We start from the raw sequence: 24,162 nt of genomic DNA, 5'->3' as shown, positions 1-24,162 counted from the left end.
TACGTGTCATTATTTACACATTGCATGATTCTCAAAACGACCCATCGCATGGATCGATGTGGCATTTTTATGGTTTACTTTTTATTTGCTGGTTTATAAAATAATTCGTTTATATTTTTGTTTGCCAACCGCACTGTTAATTATATGTAAGTTTCCACTCTGATATATGCTTTTATTTTTCAAAGGAATGGTATAATTTATGTATTTTCTATGTTGACGTTATATTTTAAGTTTGATGTAACAGATTGGAAACTTACAACTAAATATCCAGACAATTCTATCTTAGGAAAGGACTCAGCCATTGTTTGAGCCATACATACAGCCAGTTGTTTTGATCGGTTCTTAGGTAATATTGATTATTATTGATTTAGAGTTGCCTGGATTGTTTGTTGTATTATGCATGCGTATGCCTGTGTCTAGAGTGGTCTCTGTTGCATGCAGGTCTAGGCGAGCTTCGCAGCAGCTGTCGAGGAGCGCAGAAAGCATCGACCAGTCTTTCAAGAGGTACTCACGTTTTTGCACATTTATTACAAAATCACGCGCTTTAATCTATTGGCAAGCCCATAAGAGAAATCGCACTGCAGAAAGTCTTATCTCTGTCATCATCATAAATACGATTACAACAAACAAAACAATAACGTTATCTTATGAGATTGCCAAAAGATTGCGAAAAACAGATATTGATTAATTAAATTATTAATTTGCTTCGTTTCTTACCTTATTTATCTTATTAATATTTCATATGTTTTTTTTATACATGTGTGCTGTTTTGTGTATTTTGCTTAAATCGATCAGTGCATAGAATTGCAACAATAATAAAATGAGGATGAAATAAAATACATCTTGCTGTTTGGCTATCACGAAATCTGTAAATTGACTATCTTCACGAATATGCGATATTTCGAAACTGAAATATTCGATGCGGCAGATAAACATTGACCTAATTATGTAAACCAATGTAATCCCATCGATATTCATTGAAGCAGTGTACAGCAAACACTATCTTGTTATGATTTATGACTCATAACATGCAGTAAATTAATATCGAGCAACTGGCCTTCAATGGAGACACGAGATTGACCTTAAGTAATGTCATTCAAATATTAATGCAGAAATGTGAACTGGCTTAAGCCAGTGCCAAAGAAATTCGTTTAGTCATGAACCTCCGGGCTATAAGTAACTAAGCACTTCCTTCCTATCACGTATGCTTCGGTTCAGATATCTATTACTAAAATTGGTGTTCAACCGAAGTTACATCCAGTAAACTGGGCGTTTTTGCTCCGAATTGTTTTATTTACATGAAAAGTAGATGTTTGTCTATTTCTTCTTTTAACTGATGAGTATATGTTTTGATTTTATCGACGATATGTCGAGCAATAATTCTGTAATGCGTATATGGTGCATATAGCGAATTCCTCTCCGCCATATTATTTAGGTGAGTCGACAGGCGTCGGCTCATTCTATTTGTGTCAGTCTTACGACAGTTATTTGGGACGACAGCTTTTGGGAGAGTGGACAATTACACGTGCGTTGACCCAGTGTGTTTACACCGCGTGCCTAGATGATAAACAGAACACTTGGACTTCATTGAACCCAAATTACAGACAAACTAATTTTCCATTGTTATGTTACAGGTCGAAAAGTCGCTCGGTTGACCATGGCTTCTCGCCGCCATTTGACTTGGAGGCTCTGCGCTCGAAGGTTGAAGGCAGATTTGATGCTGTACACAGAGGTGAATAAAACTCATATTTTGTGTGAAATTCTTCTGAAATAACTCACATGTCCTTATATCCAGAAATAAATTGTGAGCAATAATTCATACATGCGCATAACGGAAAGATGTTATTACTGCACACGTCACAAGAATTCACAAGATTAATTTAATGAGTGATCAATTCTTAATGTGCTTAAGATCCAAAATTAAACTCGTCCTAGTATAAATTAATTCATGTAAGTCTATCAAATTGGGAAGACGTGATGATGATGTCCTCCTAGCCGATTATCGGCTATGGCGGCTGTTCTCACGTAAGGAGATTAGCCAACTGCGCAGGACATATTATAGTGCACAAGCATTTGCGCAGACACAGGTGCACTCCCTATTCCTTCACTCTCATAGCCCGATGGGACGGCAACCCGACACGACCGGAGAGAGATCAGGCGCAGGACCGACATTTACGTGCTCTCCGATGCACGGGTGTATCAATCACCAACTTCCAGACTCCGGGCTGCTTTGTGAAAGTCTTCTAAAACCCACAAAGCGATTTCGGCCCGACTCGGGAATCGAACCCGAGACCTCGTGCTCAGCAGCCGCACTTGCGACAACTAGACCAACGAGGCAGTGGGAAGACGTACAACGTAGTCAAGTCTACAAGAAGACATCAATTTAAAACTTTGCATTACAAGATATCACGTTAAGAACTGTAAATTAATCAACAATCATTTAATTATTTATTAATTGAATAATAAGAATAGATGCAGTTATTTCTTACAATTAAATCCTTGTAAGTATTCTCCCACGCGTTGTTAAACAAAACGAGAGTAACATTGAAGCTTCGTCCAGTTTGTTTAGTCGTATGGGAATACTAAACTGTTTTATTATTACCCCTATTGCGCAAACTTAACTTACAACATTTAATTGCCGCGTTGTGAGGACATTAAAACAATGTTAAAACTTAAACCCTTTCATTAAAACACATTACAAAGCTGGCGATTATGTTTAGTGGCGGGTTGCGGGCCCAACACTAAGCGTACTTATGAAATGTTGTCGTCATAATCTTCAATTATGTAAATAGAACATGTTGTGGAACTATTTCAGAGTTTAATTTGGGCCAATATTACAAAATATGAATACGCGATAAGAATAGGAGCATCTACTTTAATATCAAAACAATGCTTACAGTCTACACGTTTATAGTCTTGTCACGGCATTCAATTACATATTTATTTTTAAGGAATTTGAAGTATTCGTGCTCCAACCAACTTGCCTCGGTTATCGTACTGGTCAATCGACTCATGAACAAAACTTGCCCTAAGCTGTGAGACTGAGGCTGTGACCTCCAAGAATTTTAATCACGTAGGTACTATGTACTAGACAGCCGGAGACTGGAGAGACGACAGTAAATATCTGTCTCATTTTATATAACATATAAATAAATGTGGGTTGGGCTGATACCAACGCTACGTATTCGCACGCTGACTCAGTATTAAATAGAATTTCTGAATAGCCTTAATTTGCATTATAAACAAACATCTATGCAGGCAATATTATAATGAACTTTTTTTATTGATGTTTTAGAAATGCCGTGACATTTAATCAATTTGTTTCTTACCTTGTGACGTATGTATATCGGATCGTAATCTAAATAGGTATAGGATGTAAGTAGAAAAGTGGTATGACGGGCACATACCTGCATACGTAGTACAGAGGTGCGTAATACGTGACAAAGAACGATTTCTCGGAGTCACGTCATCTCTGCCTGTCGCAAATCATGCCTTGGATCGAGATATATTTTCAAAATAAACAGACTGATTATATACTAACATCCGGCTTTCAAAACATATAATTAATCCAGTAAATTCTGTGAAAACACCGCACTGTCTATTTGTTTCTATTGCTACGTTTTTATTCTATCATCATGTTGATTTATGATTTCGTAACTAGAGATAAATCTTCATGTACAAACTTTTTATATGCTGACGACTGTACTATAACGTTTGGTTTGGCCTAAATAAACTTATTAAAATTTTGATCAATGGTCGAGAATATTAGCACGTATTATCGAGTTTTGACAGTTGATTTATGATTATGTCCAAGATTTCAATCATCTGGTACCTATTTGTTTATTTTACTTTTCTGAACTGATGATTGATGTAAGGGCTGTTATTTAAAATAACTTTGATCACTGTAGTAATCGCTTTTTAAGTACAAATGGCATATCAAGTTTTTTGAGTATCTAATTACATTCTGTAATTTATTGGTTGCTTGTTTTTAACCTTGAACGGATTTTTGTTTGCTAATGATTTATGAAACTTACTTAATATGTGTCTACGAAATAACAGTCAATATTTTATGACTTCGAGATGACTAACGAAAGTTAATGCAATTGATTTTACAACAAAAGTATCCAAAGTCCGGAGAATCGATCAATGCTATAACTTACGCAATAACAAAATCACTGCCGTTATCGAAACCTTTACGATAATATCATAAATCATTTTGCTTACATTACACTTTGCCAATGCAACGCCGACCACACCGCGCAGAGCAATTTGCGCATTGTGAACTCGTATTGCTATTTTGCAAGGCGTTTTTACAACACGTTCAATGTCCATCCATGTTACATTTAGATATATTGTGAAAGGATCAACGATTATAAAGTTAAATTTTATTTTTTATTTTGTTACAGATGAAGACGAGCAAGCTAAGAGATTACCGCCCCCTCCACCGATAAAAACAATGACTTATACGGTAATTGATTGAATGCTAGCATTAACGGTAGCAAGTATTGATTTTGTGGCATAATGGGCTGGCCAATCTAAAGTGGATTACTAGACAAGAGCTTACTCGATACACAATAGACTAAGTAATGACAGGCTCGGTATACATTCACTTTCGGGCACTTTAATGTTAATCCACTTCCCACGGTTGAATGGACAGTAGGTCACCACTGTTCGTTAACCCGAACACCATGACAATGTGTAATCTCATATTGAAAATGAAAATTTAGTATTATGCTGTCTTATTTTCATAAAATGCAGCCATATTCTCGTGTGCTCTCTGGAGAAAATGCGGGGTAATAAAGTTTCATGCATTCTTGGATAAAAACCAATAAGTTTATTTCAAGGGAATAGCTTTTTTGTTTCAATATACAATGTAGTTCTAACTGAACTAAAGTAGTTTTATCTGAAAAGATGAAAAGGGGTTTTTGGAGGCTCGACGCTTTTAATACAGAATCAGCTCATGTAAAAATAAGAATTATTGACATAATGCTAAGGATTTTTCGAAAGTCTTAACAAATGAATTTCTTCCACAGGTTCGAGACCGTGACACCCTGACGTCGCTAGCGGCAAGGTTCGACACGACCCCCTCGGAGCTGACCAAGCTGAACAGGCTCGCCACCCAGTTCATCTTCCCGGGACAGACGCTGCTGGTGCCCGACAAACGGAAAGGTGAGACTTGCTTCATGAAAACCTTCATCAGACACTATACTTTACATTGCAACAACGTCAGACACAGTTTTGCAGTCAGAATCGTATAGTTTCCGCTTTTTGCTGTAAAGCTTTCCCTATTCGCTGTATAGTTCCCATGGTTAGAAGAATTGAACGTACATAATGTACACAGAGTTGTAGGTACAAAACTCTGTTAGGGAGACTATCTGCATAACGATTCCAGAGAGACGGTTTGGAATTACTATAAGTATTTTATTTTTATTAATATTCATGTAATAATATACTACACATCAGACTTCTCGGAACCCCTTTATAGCCATTGCCAGAATCTCATGGGACTATTTGATAATGATTTTAATTAAATATTTATAAAAATATGAAAAGTCCTATACGCACGAGACGCCATCAAACCAAAATAGAACTGCGTGCTATTTATTTATACGCTGTGTCCACGTAAATAAAGCGTCGTCTACTCGTCTTCTATTTTAGACATTTCCACTTCAAAGGATTTTTGAGTTCTTTAATTAAAACTGTCTTATATTTTACGCAGCTATTTTAGATTTTTCCATCCAAATACAATTAAAGTAAGTGGTATAATTATTACTATAGTGGTAGCCAAAGTAAAGTGGTCTTTATGGGTGTAAGAACACTTTATCACGTTTAACGATGCAGATTATGTGCAATAAATACAAGGATTTTATATGCGATTTTGACGAATGAGAACGAACATGCTTGAGTACTTACTGTTATCTAGCTTTTCTATTACCCTAGATACGGCAAGGAAACAGCTCACTGTTTCAACATTAGCTTGCGTGCTCACCTATTAAGTATTCCGTGTTTGTAAATATAATTTCACGTTATGCATATCATGAAAGCACCGTAAAATTTCTCGGCTACAGACAGGAAAAGGACGCCGCGAAGGTTACCGGCGTTTGTTTATACAATACATATTATTGCCACCGACCACGACAATAATTATGTCCCGACTGCGGTGAGAACATTTTCGATTACAAATGCAATGACGACGCAGGGTAGCGCACGACTCACTCGTTAACTGTCACCACAATAATGCACTTATAAATATTTGATACTTCGCCAACGCGAGATTTTAAACAAGACCCAGATCTAAATTGAGGCATAATTCTTAAAAATATACCCGTGGATAACATACAGTTTTCAATAAATGTTCTCTAGAAATAAAAGAGAAATATAAGTCCATAGATTTAATTAGAATGAAAAATACCACCTTAGTTGACGGCGGTTCTGAGGACCTTTACGTGAACTGAATGAAAAGTAGTCTGAAGCGTCTTCACACTCGTCATAATACCTCGTGTCGATAGCTTCAGCCGGTTTTAACGAAGGCTATATTATTAAAAGCGGCCTCGTATACAAAACTGCTAGCAATAAACTACTTTTATACCTACCTATATGCTTTCCAAAATATTTATTTGCGAAATGAGGATGTTAAGGTTATGCTATTCGTTGCATTTCCAATTTACAACAGAAGTAGTAAAAACATGTTTTGGTGTGGCCCAAAACGATTGCAACTCTGTCGGATAATTTATATGAGAAAATGCTCCTTGCGAAACGCAACCTTCGTTATTTGACAATAATTTGGCAAGAACAGCTGAAAGTATTGCTTCTTGCCGGTTGCTTATCTAGCATGGCACTGGTTCTTGGTTACACTGCTGCTGTATATTTATGTAGGTATTTGGGGGTTCCATTTTTTATCATATTATCTTTCGCTATGATAGCTATAATTTATCAATGTAATATTATTAATTATTAGGGCTTTATCAATAAATTAACATTGATATGCGATTGGAATCTTCTGTTGTTATCGTAATCCACCACCGAATAGTTTTAGCGGTAATTTTTATCTTTGAATTGATATCTATGATTGAAACAGCGCAAATTTCTTTAAAAGTTAGACGTAAATACAGTTGGCGGTCAAATAATCATAATAATTTATATTAGTTTGTGAAGTCTACATCAAAAGCGAATATTCAGGAGATATGCTCAGTTTATGTGTTTCAACCGCGTGTACATAAACACTGGTGCTGACGACATCGCTCCTTGCGTATAGGAAATTTCTACTAGGTTATTTAGATGCTAATCTGTATATCTAATAAAGCTATTTATTTTCAATAACCTCTTGACGTCGCCTGTAATTCAGATTTTTCCACGCTCGTCACAATTTCATATTGTTAGTCAGACAACACAGAGACGATCTCGTACGTTTATCAATTACATTTAAATTGAAGTATGCGCATCCTGTGTTTTCAATAGATAGTTTATATTTAGAAGATGGTAATCAAAGCTAGGCGATTGTCAGTAAATATGGAGATGAGAAGCAGCATTACTTGCACCCAAAGCGCACACATTGCACAAGATGCTACATTGTCAAGGCATGAAACAAAACAATAACATTCAGCCTTGATGTTATTCATTCATGCATGACGTAGGCATGGAACAAATTTTTCTCCTATTTGCACGGCAAACACAAGTTACAACATTGGCCGCGCCGGAGTACAGACGCGGCCGCCACGCTGAGCGAACGCTTTGCGCTCTACCCATTCTATTTTAATTTGTCACTAAATTACATTTCGTCCTACATTTGTAATTACGCCACAGTGGAATCAATTGTACAGCCACTGGGGTTCACTTCGTCAGCTGTGGACGCCAAGATAATAATGGATTCGGTTTATCACAACCGATAAATGTGCCGATATGGACCCAGTGTCGGTTCAGCTCGATAATGTTCAGTTTTGAATTCCTGAAGCGGTGGTATCACGGTGTGTTTTCGTGCTATTTTCCGTATCATTTTATGGTAAAAGGCGGCTTTAGCTCACGACCGGCTAGTATGACACGTAAGTAAACAATAACAGGTGTAAATAACAAGTGGTGTGTCGAATTCCAGATGGCGATAAAGACTCGGATGGCCCGTCAGAGAGCGGCGATAACACATCTGAGTCAACACAGGGCCCACCGAGCGAGCCCGCACAAGAAAAAGGTATGAAACAGCGCAATTAACGAAGCACACAGTAAACAAAATTAGCAATAGATTGTTCTTAGGTACAATAGCTGTATCTGGATGAATTTTAACAACCGGCATGTAGCGATCCGTTATCAGATCACGCTAAACTCGACTTGTTATCGAGCACTAACAAGTGTTTGCAATATTTTTAACGACGCACACTGCACAACATCGACCTAACCGCATTTCAACACAAAAATATGGTAGAGTTTGGACCAAATTACGTTTGCTTCCCTATTTATTATTATATTTGATGAATTAATCAATGAAAGCATTTCAACTCCAGACAAATCAAATTAACATTAAACTATGGTGATATATTCCTCCTATAGAAAATAATGGGTGGTACTGTGGCAATTGACACAGTAATAAGTCTGATAACAATTCTGGTTGATAGCGTACCTATTTACAATTTACAACCCGGAAAACAAACTACTTCTGTCTTCAATGATGTTATAATAACCACAATTAAAAATATTCCATTATTGTCATGTGGTATCTACTGGTATTATTTCACTTCCTTTGAGAAGGACACAAACAAATCTGCTTTGTAATACAGAAAGATATTAAGGTTCATACAATATATATAGGTGTTCTATAGGTTATGTTTTCAATGTAGGCGGTCTGTCACTGTCAGTCTCAATGAGTGATGATGGAAAGATAAATGCACCGGAGTCACGGCCATGACAGATGATTTACCTCGCGAACTATACTCGTGCCCTAATTATGTTTCTCATCAAATAATACAGCAAATTATACTGGTACTTACGAAGGCTACATCAACTCTTTATATAACATTCTCATGGTTAAGTGTAATAAAATAGAAAAACATGACACGTACATTATCAAATGAGTTCAAAGACCTTATAATGTACACCTATGTGAATATCTGTCCTTAAAAGCAGACAAAGGAAGGGCAGTGGTCACGATAGTTTAACAGCTGTTCAGTATTTTGTACAACGTGGAAACTGCAAATGAGCGTCGTGACGTCACTCGAGTGGAACAGCTGTAGATTAGTAGATCGACCGTCACGCGATGGAAGATGCTAGAGCAATCACGAAATGATCTCACACAAAGAGAGCACAATGCACTCCAAGCCAGTTATTTCGTATTTATTTAAATAACGAGGTGATATATCGTATATTAATGTAGCTTGTTGTTATATTGCAGAGATCTTGGATAGCCTGCGGCCGGGCTCCCCCGAGGCGCCCGCCAGCAGCTGCGCGCCACAGCGATTCCTCAAGATCAACGTCAGGCACATCACTGATGGACAGGTATGAATCGATATTGCTTTGTTTTTAGTGCTGATCAAGATTAAGGCATGGAAATTAACGTTACAATGCTGCTATAAACAGTGGTGCTATAATTAATCCAGATAATTAAGTCAAGCAGTTCTGAAGTAAGAAAATTAAGATTTTAAAGATGTTACCCAACAAATCTGAAGTCTGAAGAGTTTATTGTGCTACTTATCTTTATATATAAGAATATAGTTGTATTTAGAGCCTGAAAATTGCAAACAAGTACATACAAGACTATAAACGGAAATGAAAGGAATCTACGTTTCATTTATTTGTTTTCACATTGTTCGCAGTTTATTTTCATAGCTATTTTTACGTTATCATTTATTGTGTTGATAACATAACATGCAGTGTTACAAACGGCATGTTTACTAGTTATAGTTCGGCCATTCAGAGAATGCGTTCCTGACACGTCGCGATTGAACTGACGACGTAACTTTGCAATGGCGTTGCAGTTACGATAAAAATATTTTTGCTGGTTGTTTACCGTTTTAACAATTGAGGAGCATTAAAACAACATTATTATATCAATAATCAATGAATGTTATAATTTTGTGCCAAACTGAGTGTCAAATAACTTGGTAAACAATATTTTTCTAAATCTATACTGCGCTATTACAAGGTTATGTCAGCGGTTTATATTTTGTAGTGCTGTGCTAAAAATAACAGGCAAGTATCGTAATCTGTTCTTATACAGTTATAATATAAAATAATACGTTTTGATTTTCTTTTTAAGAATTGGAAAATAATGGACTATAAGACTTAATTATAACTTTTATGAAATATAAAAATAAAACTATGACCAAACCGCATTTTTATACTTAGATTAAAAATGGTAACCCCAAATGGCGTTATGGGCCGCCATTTTGTGACGCTAAAACAGTCGTCCGTTGTCGTTTCGTGCGCATAGACCACGTTTTTCAAGTGTTTTCGATCTGTTTTTATTTGATTACCCGGCTTTCGTTAGACCGAGATATCAGGATTGATTCTGTTATTGATAATAATATAATTATACATGTAGGCGAAGATGATGATGAAGACACCACCTCCTCAAGCAAATCGGAGTCTGATTAATATTCTGTTCGCACATTCAATTCAATGTACTTGTAACAAAGAATAAATAAAACAATTTTATTATATGAATATTACCTTTTTTTGGTTTCCACTTAAATAACTAAAATATAAAACAAATGATTCCGCCAATTTAAAACGAAAATAATCTTAAAATAATGCGGCGGTTCATTTTGAAGGAACGGTAACGAACTCAGTGTTATGTTGTGCCCATCACTAGTCGTGACTAACTGATAGGTGTCAGGAACGCATTCTCTGAACGGCCGAAGTATAGTAATTGATTGGAGGAAATGTAATTAATGAAGTGAATGCCACATATTTGTTAAAAGTAAAGTTATTGTTGTTAACCAAAGCAATCATTGAATGCATTATTTAGGTTTTAAATTATTGTTTGTGTATTGACAAGCTTACTATTACAATGTTTGTTTGTTTGGACATATAAGTTCACAACAAATATTGTCTGTCTTCTTTTATTTGTAATGGAGACTGGGTATGTCGGTCAAGTATATTTGTGCAGTCTCAGCTGCAAGTCGATAATGCAACAACGTTATCTAGAGCAACTAACCTATTTTGTGCTATAATACTTGGTCCTTCGAAGCACAATAGTTCCGAAGGACTTAATTTAAATAAAAGCTGCTACTTTAAAGGTGTTTCTGGTGTTAATTCTAAACAAATCTTATTGGGGTTGTTCCTAGAGGTCTCTATACGATTCGGCATTCCTTCCCTAGTTCTTATGGGTAAGGCCGAAATAAATGGTGCTCAGGTCATTAACTTGTTACTTCCACGACTTAAAACTACCAGAAATATATTATTATTAGGGTAGGTTGCTCCATGTAACCATAACCAAGCATCAAATTGCCGCCAATTGGTCAAAAAAAGTAGTTTGACTGCTGGTTATAGTTTGGTTATCGATATAGATGCCTGGTGCAACCCAGCCTAATACATATATTATTGTTTCTCCAGGGCGTGGTCTCCGGGGTGCTCCTGGTGACGCCGAACGCGGTGATGTTCGACCCGAACGTGTCGGACACGCTGGTGATGGAGCACGGGCCGGAGTCGTACGGCGTCATCGCGCCCATGGAGTACGTCGTCAACGCCGCCATCTTCTACGACATCGCGCACATGCGCACACACGGACCCGACCATAACACGCACAAGTTTGTACATACTTTTGCTTTGGGTTGATATACTATACATGCATTTTGTTTATCGTGTATTCAAAAATATGCGCCTGGGAATATTTTGTTATAGTATTGGACTGGCATCATCTCATTATTATTGTTCTGGTCAATATTATGAATCATCGAATTGATGCGAGTGGGAGGGTGCCAGACTTATAGCTAAAAAGTTGAAATCCTGTTGCTTACTTTAGACCTTTGGCATACATATTATACTTAATCTATCTATCTCTTTCAATACATCTTTAGATATCTGGAACTTTTCTTGTTATGTGGCCGCTACACAGTAAACTCAATATGTATTATCTAATTTCCAGTTATCTGAGTTACTTGAATCAACCCATGGTAATGAGCATAACATTTGCAATTGTTAAATACATATCACGTGGGCTGCGTACTATAAATAAACAAACCATTAGAGAGCTAACAGGCAATGTTTTGCTTAAATTCCTCGTTAATGAGCACTCCATTTATAATCTGCTCAGTTTATTTTATTTTTAAATCGAACTGTGAATAAATAATGATGCAGTCATTAATTCAAAACAAACAGTTTATTTAAACATTTTCAACAACAATAATATTGTGCGATCGCTGGTTCCCATTCATTATAATCTGTGTGTAAACCAAACATACAGTGATGTTGTTAATTAAATATTTGAGGTATTGTTTATAGTTTTAATTGGTTGATTTTCGCTATAACTATCACAAATTATACAAAAGGTTAGCAGATTTCTAACACCTTGATGTTTGACTGTAGACTGTAACTGGATCTAAAGTAATTTTCACGGTTGCGTAACAGTTACATTGTTTTATATCTTCTAGTATTATCGCTATAATGATTGTATGAAAATAAAGTAGTATAAGCCAATGAATGTTTGTTTTCAGAGCCGAGCAGGCTGAGATCTACTACATGAATAAGTCGGAACTCTCTCCCGGAAAGGACTCGCTTCTAGTCAAAGTAAGATATATATTTTCCCTCGTGTTGTTTGCAAGATTTTGTCCTTGAAATTAAAACACACTTGATAAAACATTTTAAACGCCAAATGTTCTTCTTATCGTGTCAATAAAACTGAACCAACAGTTATTATAATAAAACACTAAGGCCTAACTTCCGATAAACTGCCAGTTAGCTGTGATACTTAGTTATAGTTCGGCCATTCAGAGAATGCGTTCCTGACACGTCGCGATTGAACTGACGACGTAATAACATTCATTGATTATTGATATAATAATGTTGTTTTAATGCTCCTCAATTGTTAAAACGGTAAACAACCAGCAAAAATATTTTTATCGTAACTGCAACGCCATTGCAAAGTTACGTCGTCAGTTCAATCGCGACGTGTCAGGAACGCATTCTCTGAATGGCCGAACTATAATGCAGTCTGCTAGATAAAGGTTGCTTATAATTTCTGCCAGATATTGCCATCTTAGATCTGTGAAACCAAAAGCTATTGTTTATCTGTCAGATAAGCTCCTTATAGGCCTATCAGAGACTATCGGAAACCGGTGAAACTGGCCATAATAGTTGCAAAATTCAATTAATTTGAAAACCTTTTGTAGTATATATTATCTCCCGAGCCTTTTCCCAACTATGAGGTCGGCTTCCAGTCCAACCGGATACAGCTGAGTACCAGTGTTTTACAAGGAGCGACTGCCCTATCTGACCTTCTCAACCCAGGTACTCGCGCAACCCAATACGCGTTGGTAAGACTGCTTGTCAGGCTTACTGGCTTTTGGCTACCCGCCGAAGATGTTTATCGACAGCCTTCTGTGGTATGTAATGGAAATAATGAATGTCTTGTTTAGGATGAAACATTCCCCGAGCTGCAGGCGGCTACGGGCGAGGGCGCGGAGGGCGAGTCTGCCGCTGAGCCGCGTCCTGACGAAGCTGAGGACCGCGGCGGCGCCGCTTTCCCCAAGGCCTTCGACCGCGAGCTCGTCACTCCTACTGCTCTGCAGGTACGACTCATTACCTGGCTGAGCCACAATTACATATTAAAATTAAATGGTACTGTAATAAGTCTTTCTAAGATGTATTAGACACCAATGACTGATAAAAAGGTGAAGGAAAAATATCTTGAGGAAACCTGAACTATAAAGTCTGAAATCACCAACCCGCATTGAGCAAGTGCGGTGATTAATGCTCAATCCTTCAACGGTATTGCAAGATGTGAGGTTTTCGTTTGTGTATTCCTCTCACTGGTGTAGGGATTGAAATGATTGGAACACAAACCGACTCATTATAAATGTCATTGAATGGCCAAAACGCCTCATAAACTGTCGGGTACCGTAAATCAACCGAACACAAAAAGCTAGAATGTGTCCTGCTTTATCCAAACGCTTGGGGACGCTATTTGCAGGGTAACTCATTGAAGACAAGCTGAATACACACGCGACACTTTTAAGTTTTATTTATTGCTTATCACAGCAGGGATCACTGCAGAAAAAAAACACCTATAGTTCGGCCATTCAGAGAATGCGTTCCTGACACGTCGCGATTGAACTGACGACGTAACTACATTCATTGATTATTGATATAATAATGTTGTTTTAATGCTCCTCAATTGTTAAAACGGTAAACAACCAGCAAAAATATTTTTATCGTAACTGCAACGCCATTGCAAAGTTACGTCGTCAGTTCAATCGCGACGTGTCAGGAACGCATTCTCTGAATGGCCGAACTATAGTTTCATTTTATTTTTGTTTCGCTTATGTTTCACAAGAGATTTTGTTTTCATTTTCATTTTAGCAGCAATCTACCGAAGACAGACGAAAGTCGCTACTGGACCAACATTGGGCTATACCGAGTAAGGACAGAATGTCCATCGATCAAGGAAGCGAGGTGAGCTTCGAATCAAAGAGTAAAGTCTTTTTATGTCTTGAATTATCTTCTCTTTTTATGTCACTGGACGTTCTTGCTTTTTTTTTACTCAGCACCTACATACCTCATATTCAAATCTATGTATTTTTTTTATCAAATCGTATGTTTCACGTCTTACATTATTCACGAAGTGCACGGTTCACTATTTACACTTCTCCATTCTCGTACACAGATACTTTTAATGCATTGAATGTTCTTCACAAAAACGTTTTCTATACTTTAATTACTCATTTTTAGTATTATTTTTAAACAGTCTTGACAGTGTACTCAATTGTCCCAGGTATCTTCGAGCGCGGACGCATGCAAGGATGAGAGCGTTGGCGGTGAGCCGGACGCCGCGGCCGCCGCCGACGGGTCGGAGGGCGGTGACGCGGCTGACGATGACGCTCAGCATCTCGTCAAGCTCTCCTACCACGACTCCGGCATAGACATCCGCGACCCACTGCTGCATGTCACTCCTGCTAACTCCAAGAAAGTATGTACAAACACTAAATATTGTTGGTATCTTTTGTGCTTCAATATATTGCACCCCCCAAGTCAACACTTGAGAAGAATGCATGCCCCATTTTTGCCGCTTTCAGAATCACAGTGGTGGCACGCAGTTCAACTTTAACTAACACATATTAAACATTTATTTTGCCTTTTTACATAATTAACACTAACAAATTTCTAGGGCTCCCTCGTAGATTGCGATGAGTATTATCATGAGATAGACACGATATACGAGTCTACCGAGCTGGAGATACCCAAGTACAGTAGTAATTGGCACCAAGAAGCGGCGCATGCACTGCAATGTTTCGTAGTACTGCATAGGAACGCGGACGCGCGATCCGATTCTGTGTACTCGTCGTGCGATGAGGTGAGACCGTGACGTCATAAGCCATGTTCCTGTACTACACTGGACTTCGTGTCGTCGAAACTTTACTTTCGGAATCTTTCGGTCGTTCCTCGTCGTGGTCGTTGGTCTTCTTTTTCTGCACCTTCTTTTGTTAAAGCACTTTGCACTGAAGCTAACACTGAAGCTGATTCTTTCATTTCTTTGGGTCTATGGTTGAAAATATTTCGACTATTTCTTCTGTGTAAATCTTAATTTGTTTGTGTGTGTAATGGATCTTATATGTAAAATAAATGTCAACTAAGTTAGTGTAGGTAGAGGAAAACCAGTCAGATCAAAAATAGAAAGTTCCACTTTGAAATTTAAAATATAAATGTTGTTTGATCTGTCAACATTTAAACAAAAATTAAAGCTGTGGTTCCGTCGCTGAGAACGAATGACTTGTTCAGGACGAGCCTGAACAAATCTTTAAACCTATGAAATGGTATAGAAAAAACTAAGATAGTGGGGTCAGAGGGGATCAAATCTGCTCCCAACTCTCAGGCAAATATACCCTCTCAGCATTTAACAAAAACCCGCTGCTCTTAGGTATACAGCGACGCAGACATCGTGCTGTCAGCGGAGTGGGTGCCGCCCGTGTGCCTGGCGCGCGGCGAGCCGCCTCTCTCCGCGCCGCCGCACAGCGACGCCGAGCGCGCCCGCAAGCCCGCCGCCGTGTCCTTCTCCCGCGACGCCGCGCCCGCCGCCAAGGATGATGCTAAGCCTGATAAGAAGAATAAGGTATGTGTCTTACTTATTTATGTATTTAGGAAAACAAACAGTAGTAGTATAAGGCAGTAATAGCGTAGTCCAAAGCTTAACAAATACATTACCCACAACATTTTCACAGATTACTACATAATAACATATCTTGAATCAACAAAAAAATATGGAATTTAAAATATAGTTATTAAAATTTTAATGAGAGTTCCCGCCCACTGAGAAAGGTCATCCCTCGTAATGACGAACATGTGTATCTTTAATCACCCGCGTTATTGTGCTCTTAAACGACGCAGGCGTATTGTAAGGCAATAAGACGATCCCTTCCACTCCAATCAAGTAGGAGGGAGACAATTTGAAGATTTCTCATCAACACAATAAAGAAAATATTTCCCACACCAGTTTTCTTATGTTATCTGTATGTAACTCACAATATAACCTGCAACTATTCTACCTCCAACAGATGCTGAAGCGTCTCTCATACCCGCTGTCATGGGTGGAAGGCCTGACCGGCGAGGCCGCACAGGGCTCGCACAGCGAGTCCCTCCCCGCCTCCGCTGACAGCCACAACACCAGCGTCTTCTCCAAGGTCTTCAACAGGTACGACCTCCCCACTCCCCCTCAACTACCCGTAATACGACCCCAGAACATTATGCCTACATCAGTGGCCAGATCTGACACAACAAACATGATGATTAGGTGAACGGCCGCTGAAATTATGGCGTTGAGCAAAGCGATTCTATTATCGACATTATCGTCATGGGAATAGAATCTTAAATCAATTGACTTTTTTTTAGGATGACGCTCTTCATGTGACTGTTGTGTTAATTGATTTTAGACTTTATTACAATGAATACAATGTCGATAATTGTTTGACAGTAGAAAATACTGTTCGATGCGCTCAGCCATAACCACTGGCCTCTTATTTTATCATCTTAGGATGGATCAAGCACTTCCATCCAAGTTGTTTGTTCATTTATTATACATTCATTGAATATTATATTTCCTAACTTATTAATATTGTAAAAAGTCAACGTACAATCCTGTTGCACATAGTAACAAAATCAACTGTATCCTACTATGTACTTCACTCTTGATCTTTGAAAATAACTTCTATAGTGCTTATAACTGGCTTTCGTCACATGCTGGAGTTGAGTTGGACAGTGTAATTTAAGGTTTCAGGCTTTATTTTTATTTGTATTTTGATTGGTGGCAATAACAGCCAATCAAAGGCTCAAAAACTCACTACAGTAGTTAATATGAGTTGGGATAAGTGTCACATCTTCACAGTATTTAGTAAAGAAGATATCCACGTGCCGCTCACAATGTACTCAAAATGTTGGTTTACATAAATCAGATCGTGGCAAAGTTTGTCGGTGGCAGCCATTATTATTTTAATTTGTGACTAAAAATACATATAAGACTAATTTGATATTAGTCATGAATAGCATGTTGCAAACATGGCAATTAACCCTTTTGTACTTATATGATTATTTTACGAGCGTGATCAAACAACTGTGTGTTTTGTGCCGTGTTTACGATGTTTGCACGGCAGTTGTAATCGCTACCGACAACAATAAACGACGCCACGAACATGCGACACACATATACACATGCTGGAAACTAAATCAATTAATATAGCAATCGTCAATTTTTGTTTTGCTACCGTGGATGCTTACCGGGACGTACCGAATGACTCGACTCCGCTATATTCATTGACCGCTAGCTCGCCAATGAACCTAGTGGAGTTCGGTACCGGTTTGTTCCTGAGTAAGACCCCGTCTGAAGAGGCGCCCCAGGACGTGTTTTCTACTTCGGGGTACGTGACGTCACGTTCCGCTGCAAGTCTCGATGTGCCCGATTGTATACTTCGGCCGTTCAGAGAATGCGTTCCTGACACCTATCAGTTAGTCACGACTAGTGATGGGCACAACATAACACTGAGTTCGTTACCGTTCCTTCAAAATGAACCGCCGCATTATTTTAAGATTATTTTCGTTTTAAATTGGCGGAATCATTTGTTTTATATTTTAGTTATTTAAGTGGAAACCAAAAAAAGGTAATATTCATATAATAAAATTGTTTTATTTATTCTTTGTTACAAGTACATTGAATTGAATGTGCGAACAGAATATTAATCAGACTCCGATTTGCTTGAGGAGGTGGTGTCTTCATCATCATCTTCGCCTACATGTATAATTATATTATTATCAATAACAGAATCAATCCTGATATCTCGGTCTAACAAAAGCCGGGTAATCAAATAAAAACAGATCGAAAACACTTGAAAAACGTGGTCTATGCGCACGAAACGACAACGGACGACTGTTTTAGCGTCACAAAATGGCGGCCCATAACGCCATTTGGGGTTACCATTTTTAATCTAAGTATAAAAATGCGGTTTGGTCATAGTTTTATTTTTATTTTTCATAAAAGTTATAATTAAGTCTTATAGTCCATTATTTTCCAATTCTTAAAAAGAAAATCAAAACGTATTATTTTATATTATAACTGTATAAGAACAGATTACGATACTTGCCAGTTATTTTTAGCACAGCACTACAAAATATAAACCGCTGAAATAACCTTGTAATAGCGCAGTATAGATTTAGAAAAATATTGTTTACCAAGTTATTTGACACTCAGTTTGGCACAAAATTATAACATTCATTGATTATTGATATAATAATGTTGTTTTAATGCTCCTCAATTGTTAAAACGGTAAACAACCAGCAAAAATATTTTTATCGTAACTGCAACGCCATTGCAAAGTTACGTCGTCAGTTCAATCGCGACGTGTCAGGAACGCATTCTCTGAATGGCCGAACTATAATGTGTTGCCTTTGACGAACTATAGACCACAGCGCCATATGTTAAAGCTTCGTGCTATGCTAACCTTAATATTTTGACTTTTATTTTTGTTCTCGCGTCGCGTCGTTTTATCCGTGATTAATAAGTTCTAGCTTTTTGTTAAAAACATAATAAAAATAAATAAATTGACTCTATTGAGCGCTGCGAATCTATTGTAACCGTAACACATAAATATGTATATTTGTGTTGCGATAACTTATCGTTTGTTATTCTCATTGACTTCCAAATAGCTTACTGTACATAAATGTCAATTTATCGTCTTATAGATAACGCGTTTGACAAATGTGTGAAACTTCCCGCAGTAGGCACGTACTAGTTGTATGGGATTTAGCTATGAGTCAAAGTATTAAGGCGTTTGTTATGACGCCGTGGTCTCTGTCTGGCCTTTTATTCGTTATCTATCACTCTTCTAGGCATATCCACCGGCATAAATGTGTTTGTTTTTTATTTGTATTCTGTCTTGTCAGGCGGTACTTTTCAAGTGTATTTAGTGTAAAACAGCCAATAGATTTTTCACAGGATAATTGCGATAAACATACCCATTTCTAACTTTTACGAAATTATTATTATTAATCGATTGGCTGTTTCATTCTATAATGTCACAATCTGTTGTTCTCTATTAAAGCTAAAGAGCATGATGTATATGTGTTAGGTACTAGCCTTCATTTCCCAGATAGAACCTATAGCGTTATACTCTGTGTCATGTCACCTCATTTCTAGGAATATGATGTTCTAGGTTCACCAACACTCCATCACTTTCTATTACCGGCACCCTTTCATATGTATTATGTACTGTTTTGGCATGATTAGCTTAAGACGTCTTCCATATAAGACGTGCCTTGCGTGTCTCCAATTTGCTATTGGATTACCCTGAAGTCTCTGGAATAATCTTGAGTTTTGATTTTTGCAGGTGCAGGATATTTTAACTTTTCTTTTTTTTCTATCTCTCACCTAAATCTAAAATAATGAGGACTATAAATAAGTAACCTATACCTAAGTTTTATTTGATGGCTATCATATCTGTGATTTTTATATAAATGGTGAATGAGTGTACACCATCGCTCAGATTATATTTAATACAGTGCGCAACTGTATAAAGACCCTACGTGTTTGACAAAAGCAGGCGGTGCCAATACTGCTTAAGTATTAAAACTATATGCCAGTTACAAAAATCTAGAACCATAATCTAAATAAGTTTGTACTTGTATATAGACGCAGTTCACTGGGCGGTTTCGGGCGCTCTCACACCAAGTCGACGTCCAGCAGCGGCAGCGCCCCGCCCCCGCGCCTCGACTACCGCAGCATGGTGTCCGTCGATGACATGCCTGATCTCTTCGCCTCTTTTGATAGTACGTAAACACTTCTGTTTATTATAGTTATCGGCACAAGTCTCTGCGCAGAAGTGATTTATTAGCAAGAACCAATCTCGAGTGACGGCTATGACGCGATGCACTGCGGGCCAATCACCGCTTTAGCCCGCCTCCGCGCCTCACTTCATACCACAAAAGGGACCCAATAAATTACTTCTTCGCAGGTGAAGGTCAGAGCTCAAGATTCGTGCCGATAACTATATCAGATAAGGAATTATAGGGTATTGTTTAGCTGTAACTTAAATATAATTAAATTGTAATAGACAGCTGTGATGCTGGAAAGTTTGTTCTTCACCGCTTCTTCTTCACAGCCAGGAAGTGGTGAAGGGTTTTGGGGGTATTGTCGTTTTGTAATTTTTGACATGAAAAAGTGCTAAAAATTAGCCTAGTTTTTGACTTTGACTTTGAACTACTTTCCGTGCCCGGATAAAATACAGCCTAGCTCCGTGCCCGAGGATAGTGTAGCTTCTCAACAATGAAATAATTTTTTAAATCGGTTTGGTAGTGTTAATTTTTTGTAGCCTTTAGCCTTTAATAGAATAGATACTCTAGTGATAAAAAATAAAAGTTTTTCCTCATTATATTATTAGTAGATACAGGTTTGGCCTGGTTAACAAGTTAACAAGTATGCTAAACTAGATATTTTTGTACAAATAAGTTTTTATAAAACCTCTAGATTGTTCTCCGAAATCAGCCGTCAATTGTAAATGACGTAAATTCAATATCTCTGAATCTAATCAATTTTAAGTTCAAAAGGGGTATGATTTAAGCTGTCACCAATTTAATTCATTTTGTGTTTCTTAAATAATAGGGTTTGCCCTCAAAATAGTAGATTTGTCACCAAATCTAGTCACCAAACAATATTAAATCATTTCCACAATAAATTACCGAAAATCATGGAGATATGGGGTCAAGTACCAAATAAATGATTTTGTATGTATTATAATAGGTTTGTCCTAATAGTATTTAAGCAAACTAATTTAAAGAGATCACCAATAAATCATATATTATATCACTAGAAAATTTCATGAAGGTCTAAAAATGTAGGGTGGTCGTCATCATCATTTCAACCAAAAGAGTCTACTACTTAACTGGCCATGTGCCTCCCCCCCAAGGGCTTTAGTTTCCACAGGTAGTATAAATATATTTAAATTAAATTTCTAGCTGAATAGTAAATAAAACAATTAATCAAAGTCAAAATAATCAATATTTATTGTAAAAAATCTCACTGCCCGCGCCCCGCATCGTATGATCGTACCTACAACCAACCTACAACCCATTCGTTGAGGCCCGAAAGCGCGCCAATTTGTCTCCCTTCCCTTCCTCTTCCCTTTGAACATATTTTTATTAAAATTATAAACTGATGTATTAAATTGGTAACGAATACATTATTTTAATAACTGAACGAAATAAAATGTAACTACTGTATTGGTGACAAAATAACAAATAAAAAGGAGTCGCAGTCAGGGATCGATTAATCGATCTATTTGGTGACAGATCTACCATTTTGAGCACCAAGCTATTATTTAAGTAATAAAACTATTATTATAGGAACGAAGTTTATATTCATGTAATGCACTACAATTTTATTGGTAATCCATCTCATATTTTACACATTATATTAACAATAATTTGCTAATTCATACCTGGGAACACTCTTTGTTTATCTGAGAACGAAAATATTTCGTGGCGATAGATCTATTTATTAGGTGATACAACTTGATGACAAATATAAATTTTGGTGACAAAAAATATAGTTCCCGTTCAAAAGGAGTTCATTACCTTACATTACAATCTACACAGATCTTTGGTAACATTTATAACGCACTGAAGTAATCATTAGTTCCATATAAATTGATGCCTTATCTAACGTGCAATAAAAGAGTTAATCTCGTGTCAACAATATAAAACCTGATTAACCTTGTGCCCTGAATAACGATAATAACACAAAGAAATTACTACACTATTGCTTGATAAAGGGCGGATATTGGACTTTAGAACATTGTCTGGAAAACAGATCCATTTCCTGCCCTATAGCCAAAACTTGGTACATTTATTCTATAAATGAATACAAAAAGTCAAAATACTGACTATATCTTAAAAGTAGTACCAAACCATTTTCGACAAAATCTTGCTGATGACAATTTTTTTTCCTCACGCAAGTTAGCCTAGCAAGAATTTTACTTCTTTGTTGAATAATATAGCATAAATCTCATAATTCAGCATCTAAACATATTCTGTACATCCACCAGAGCTAATTCCCCGGCCGGCGCGACCCAGTGATGACCCGCCGCTGTACCTTCGCTTGCGCATGGGCAAGCCCATCGGCCGGCCGCTGCCGCGCACCACGCCGCTCATGTCTTACGGCCGCAAGCGCATGAAGCCAGAATATTGGTTCGGAGTACCTAGGAACAGGCAAGTGTTCTCTCTCAATCTTTTCTTTTTTTTTTGCGATTCCAAAAATCATCAACCGGACCGTCGGGACCGTCAGACTTTTACTGACTCAAAATCCATCGTGTTCCTTCGTAGGCCTTTTATGTACCATAGCCGCGGTAACTCTCGATCGCGGTCAATCTCCATTGCAAATAAAATTGTTGTTGTCGGTCGCAAGCGCATGAAGCCCGAGTATTGGTCTAGGAACAGGCAGGCGTTTAATACAACTGTAGAACATTACAATCTCCGTTCTAAATTGGTATTGCGTCTTCCTTAAAGCCTTGAAAGTCTGTCGCCTCTTCAAAATTAAATATGGATAATAATAGGTAGTGACGGATGGTATAAGAACATTTAAATATATAATATGGAAACTTTATGAATTAACAACGCTTTAGTAAAAGGTGAAAGTCTAATTTTGGAATAGCTGACTTGGTAACCGATGTCCTATTCGGATCGCGAAATATATGTAAATTGCCTTATAAGGTTAAAATATTTTATTGCTCTTAATTTATTTTATAGCTTGACAATGTGCTAAATCACTTAAAAATAACTATGCAAAAATGTTAAATAGGCGCTTGTCACGTGTTTAAGAAAAATAATTATGTAGAATTTCCCTTATACACGTGTCGAAAGCCTGTTTAACTGTTTTTACCAAACGTGAGTTGTATTAATATTAATTGGTAATCATATTCGTAGGGTGGACGACCTGTTTAAGTTCCTGACGCACTGGGTGCCGGACCGGTACGGGCCGCTGGGCGACGTGAGCGCGCACGGCTACGAACTCATCGACAGCGACACCGAGTGGGATGACGATGATGCTAAACCTGGACAGAAGGTACGCTACATGGCTATAACTCTATAATCAGTCATGGCTAATCACAGGAAATCTGTGAAAATCTCATGTTAATCTAGTGTACAATAGACAGACTAATATTGTCAAAAAATTCACACGTTACGTGTTAAATATGAGGAAAATGAGACTCATCGTCAACTCCAGTCAGAACAAAGGTTGCACACCTTTTTGTTTGCACCAAAACGCCTCCCATTTAATAATTAATAGGCATTCTATATATCACTCTTTTCATACAAACATTTATCTCGTCTCCTGTCATCACTCATTAAGATAAGAATTTTCCGAGCATATTTATGATGGTTTTGTGTTAATTTCCTATGTGTTAATGACTAATTACTTGTAGGACGAGCGGACCGGCAGCACGGGCGATGTGTCCGACCTGACCCGCGAGTCCTGGGAGGTAAGTC

At 37.6% G+C, this 24,162-nt stretch overlaps 1 protein-coding gene across 11 annotated transcripts in view; it reads left to right on the top strand.

The window, feature by feature from the left end:
- Positions 1–24,162, top strand: part of LOC124644110 (TLD domain-containing protein 2) — an 84,520-nt gene that overhangs the window by 42,704 nt on the left and 17,654 nt on the right. For 6 of the 11 annotated variants that reach the window (XM_047183398.1, XM_047183347.1, XM_047183370.1 and 3 more), the window contains 17 exons: positions 442–504; positions 1,635–1,732; positions 4,407–4,468; positions 5,034–5,169; positions 8,090–8,182; positions 9,377–9,480; positions 11,539–11,732; positions 12,639–12,711; positions 13,560–13,712; positions 14,503–14,595; positions 14,915–15,109; positions 16,058–16,249; positions 16,692–16,828; positions 20,312–20,448; positions 22,722–22,884; positions 23,599–23,737; positions 24,099–24,155. In XM_047183398.1, coding sequence (XP_047039354.1) covers positions 442–504; positions 1,635–1,732; positions 4,407–4,468; positions 5,034–5,169; positions 8,090–8,182; positions 9,377–9,480; positions 11,539–11,732; positions 12,639–12,711; positions 13,560–13,712; positions 14,503–14,595; positions 14,915–15,109; positions 16,058–16,249; positions 16,692–16,828; positions 20,312–20,448; positions 22,722–22,884; positions 23,599–23,737; positions 24,099–24,155 — 2,089 coding nt within the window. Of the gene's footprint in view, positions 1–441; positions 505–1,634; positions 1,733–4,406; positions 4,469–5,033; positions 5,170–7,705; positions 7,965–8,089; positions 8,183–9,376; positions 9,481–11,538; positions 11,733–12,638; positions 12,712–13,559; positions 13,713–14,502; positions 14,596–14,914; positions 15,110–16,057; positions 16,250–16,691; positions 16,829–20,311; positions 20,449–22,721; positions 22,885–23,598; positions 23,738–24,098; positions 24,156–24,162 lie in introns of those variants that run through there. The other 5 variants (XM_047183392.1, XM_047183378.1, XM_047183362.1 and 2 more) reach the window with 3 other exon arrangements.

This window comes from Helicoverpa zea, chromosome 2 (genome assembly GCF_022581195.2).
Source record: "Helicoverpa zea isolate HzStark_Cry1AcR chromosome 2, ilHelZeax1.1, whole genome shotgun sequence".
Lineage (NCBI taxonomy): Eukaryota > Metazoa > Arthropoda > Insecta > Lepidoptera > Noctuidae > Helicoverpa > Helicoverpa zea.
Note: the sequence above shows the minus strand (reverse complement) of the source record. Positions and strands in the feature narration are given on the sequence as shown.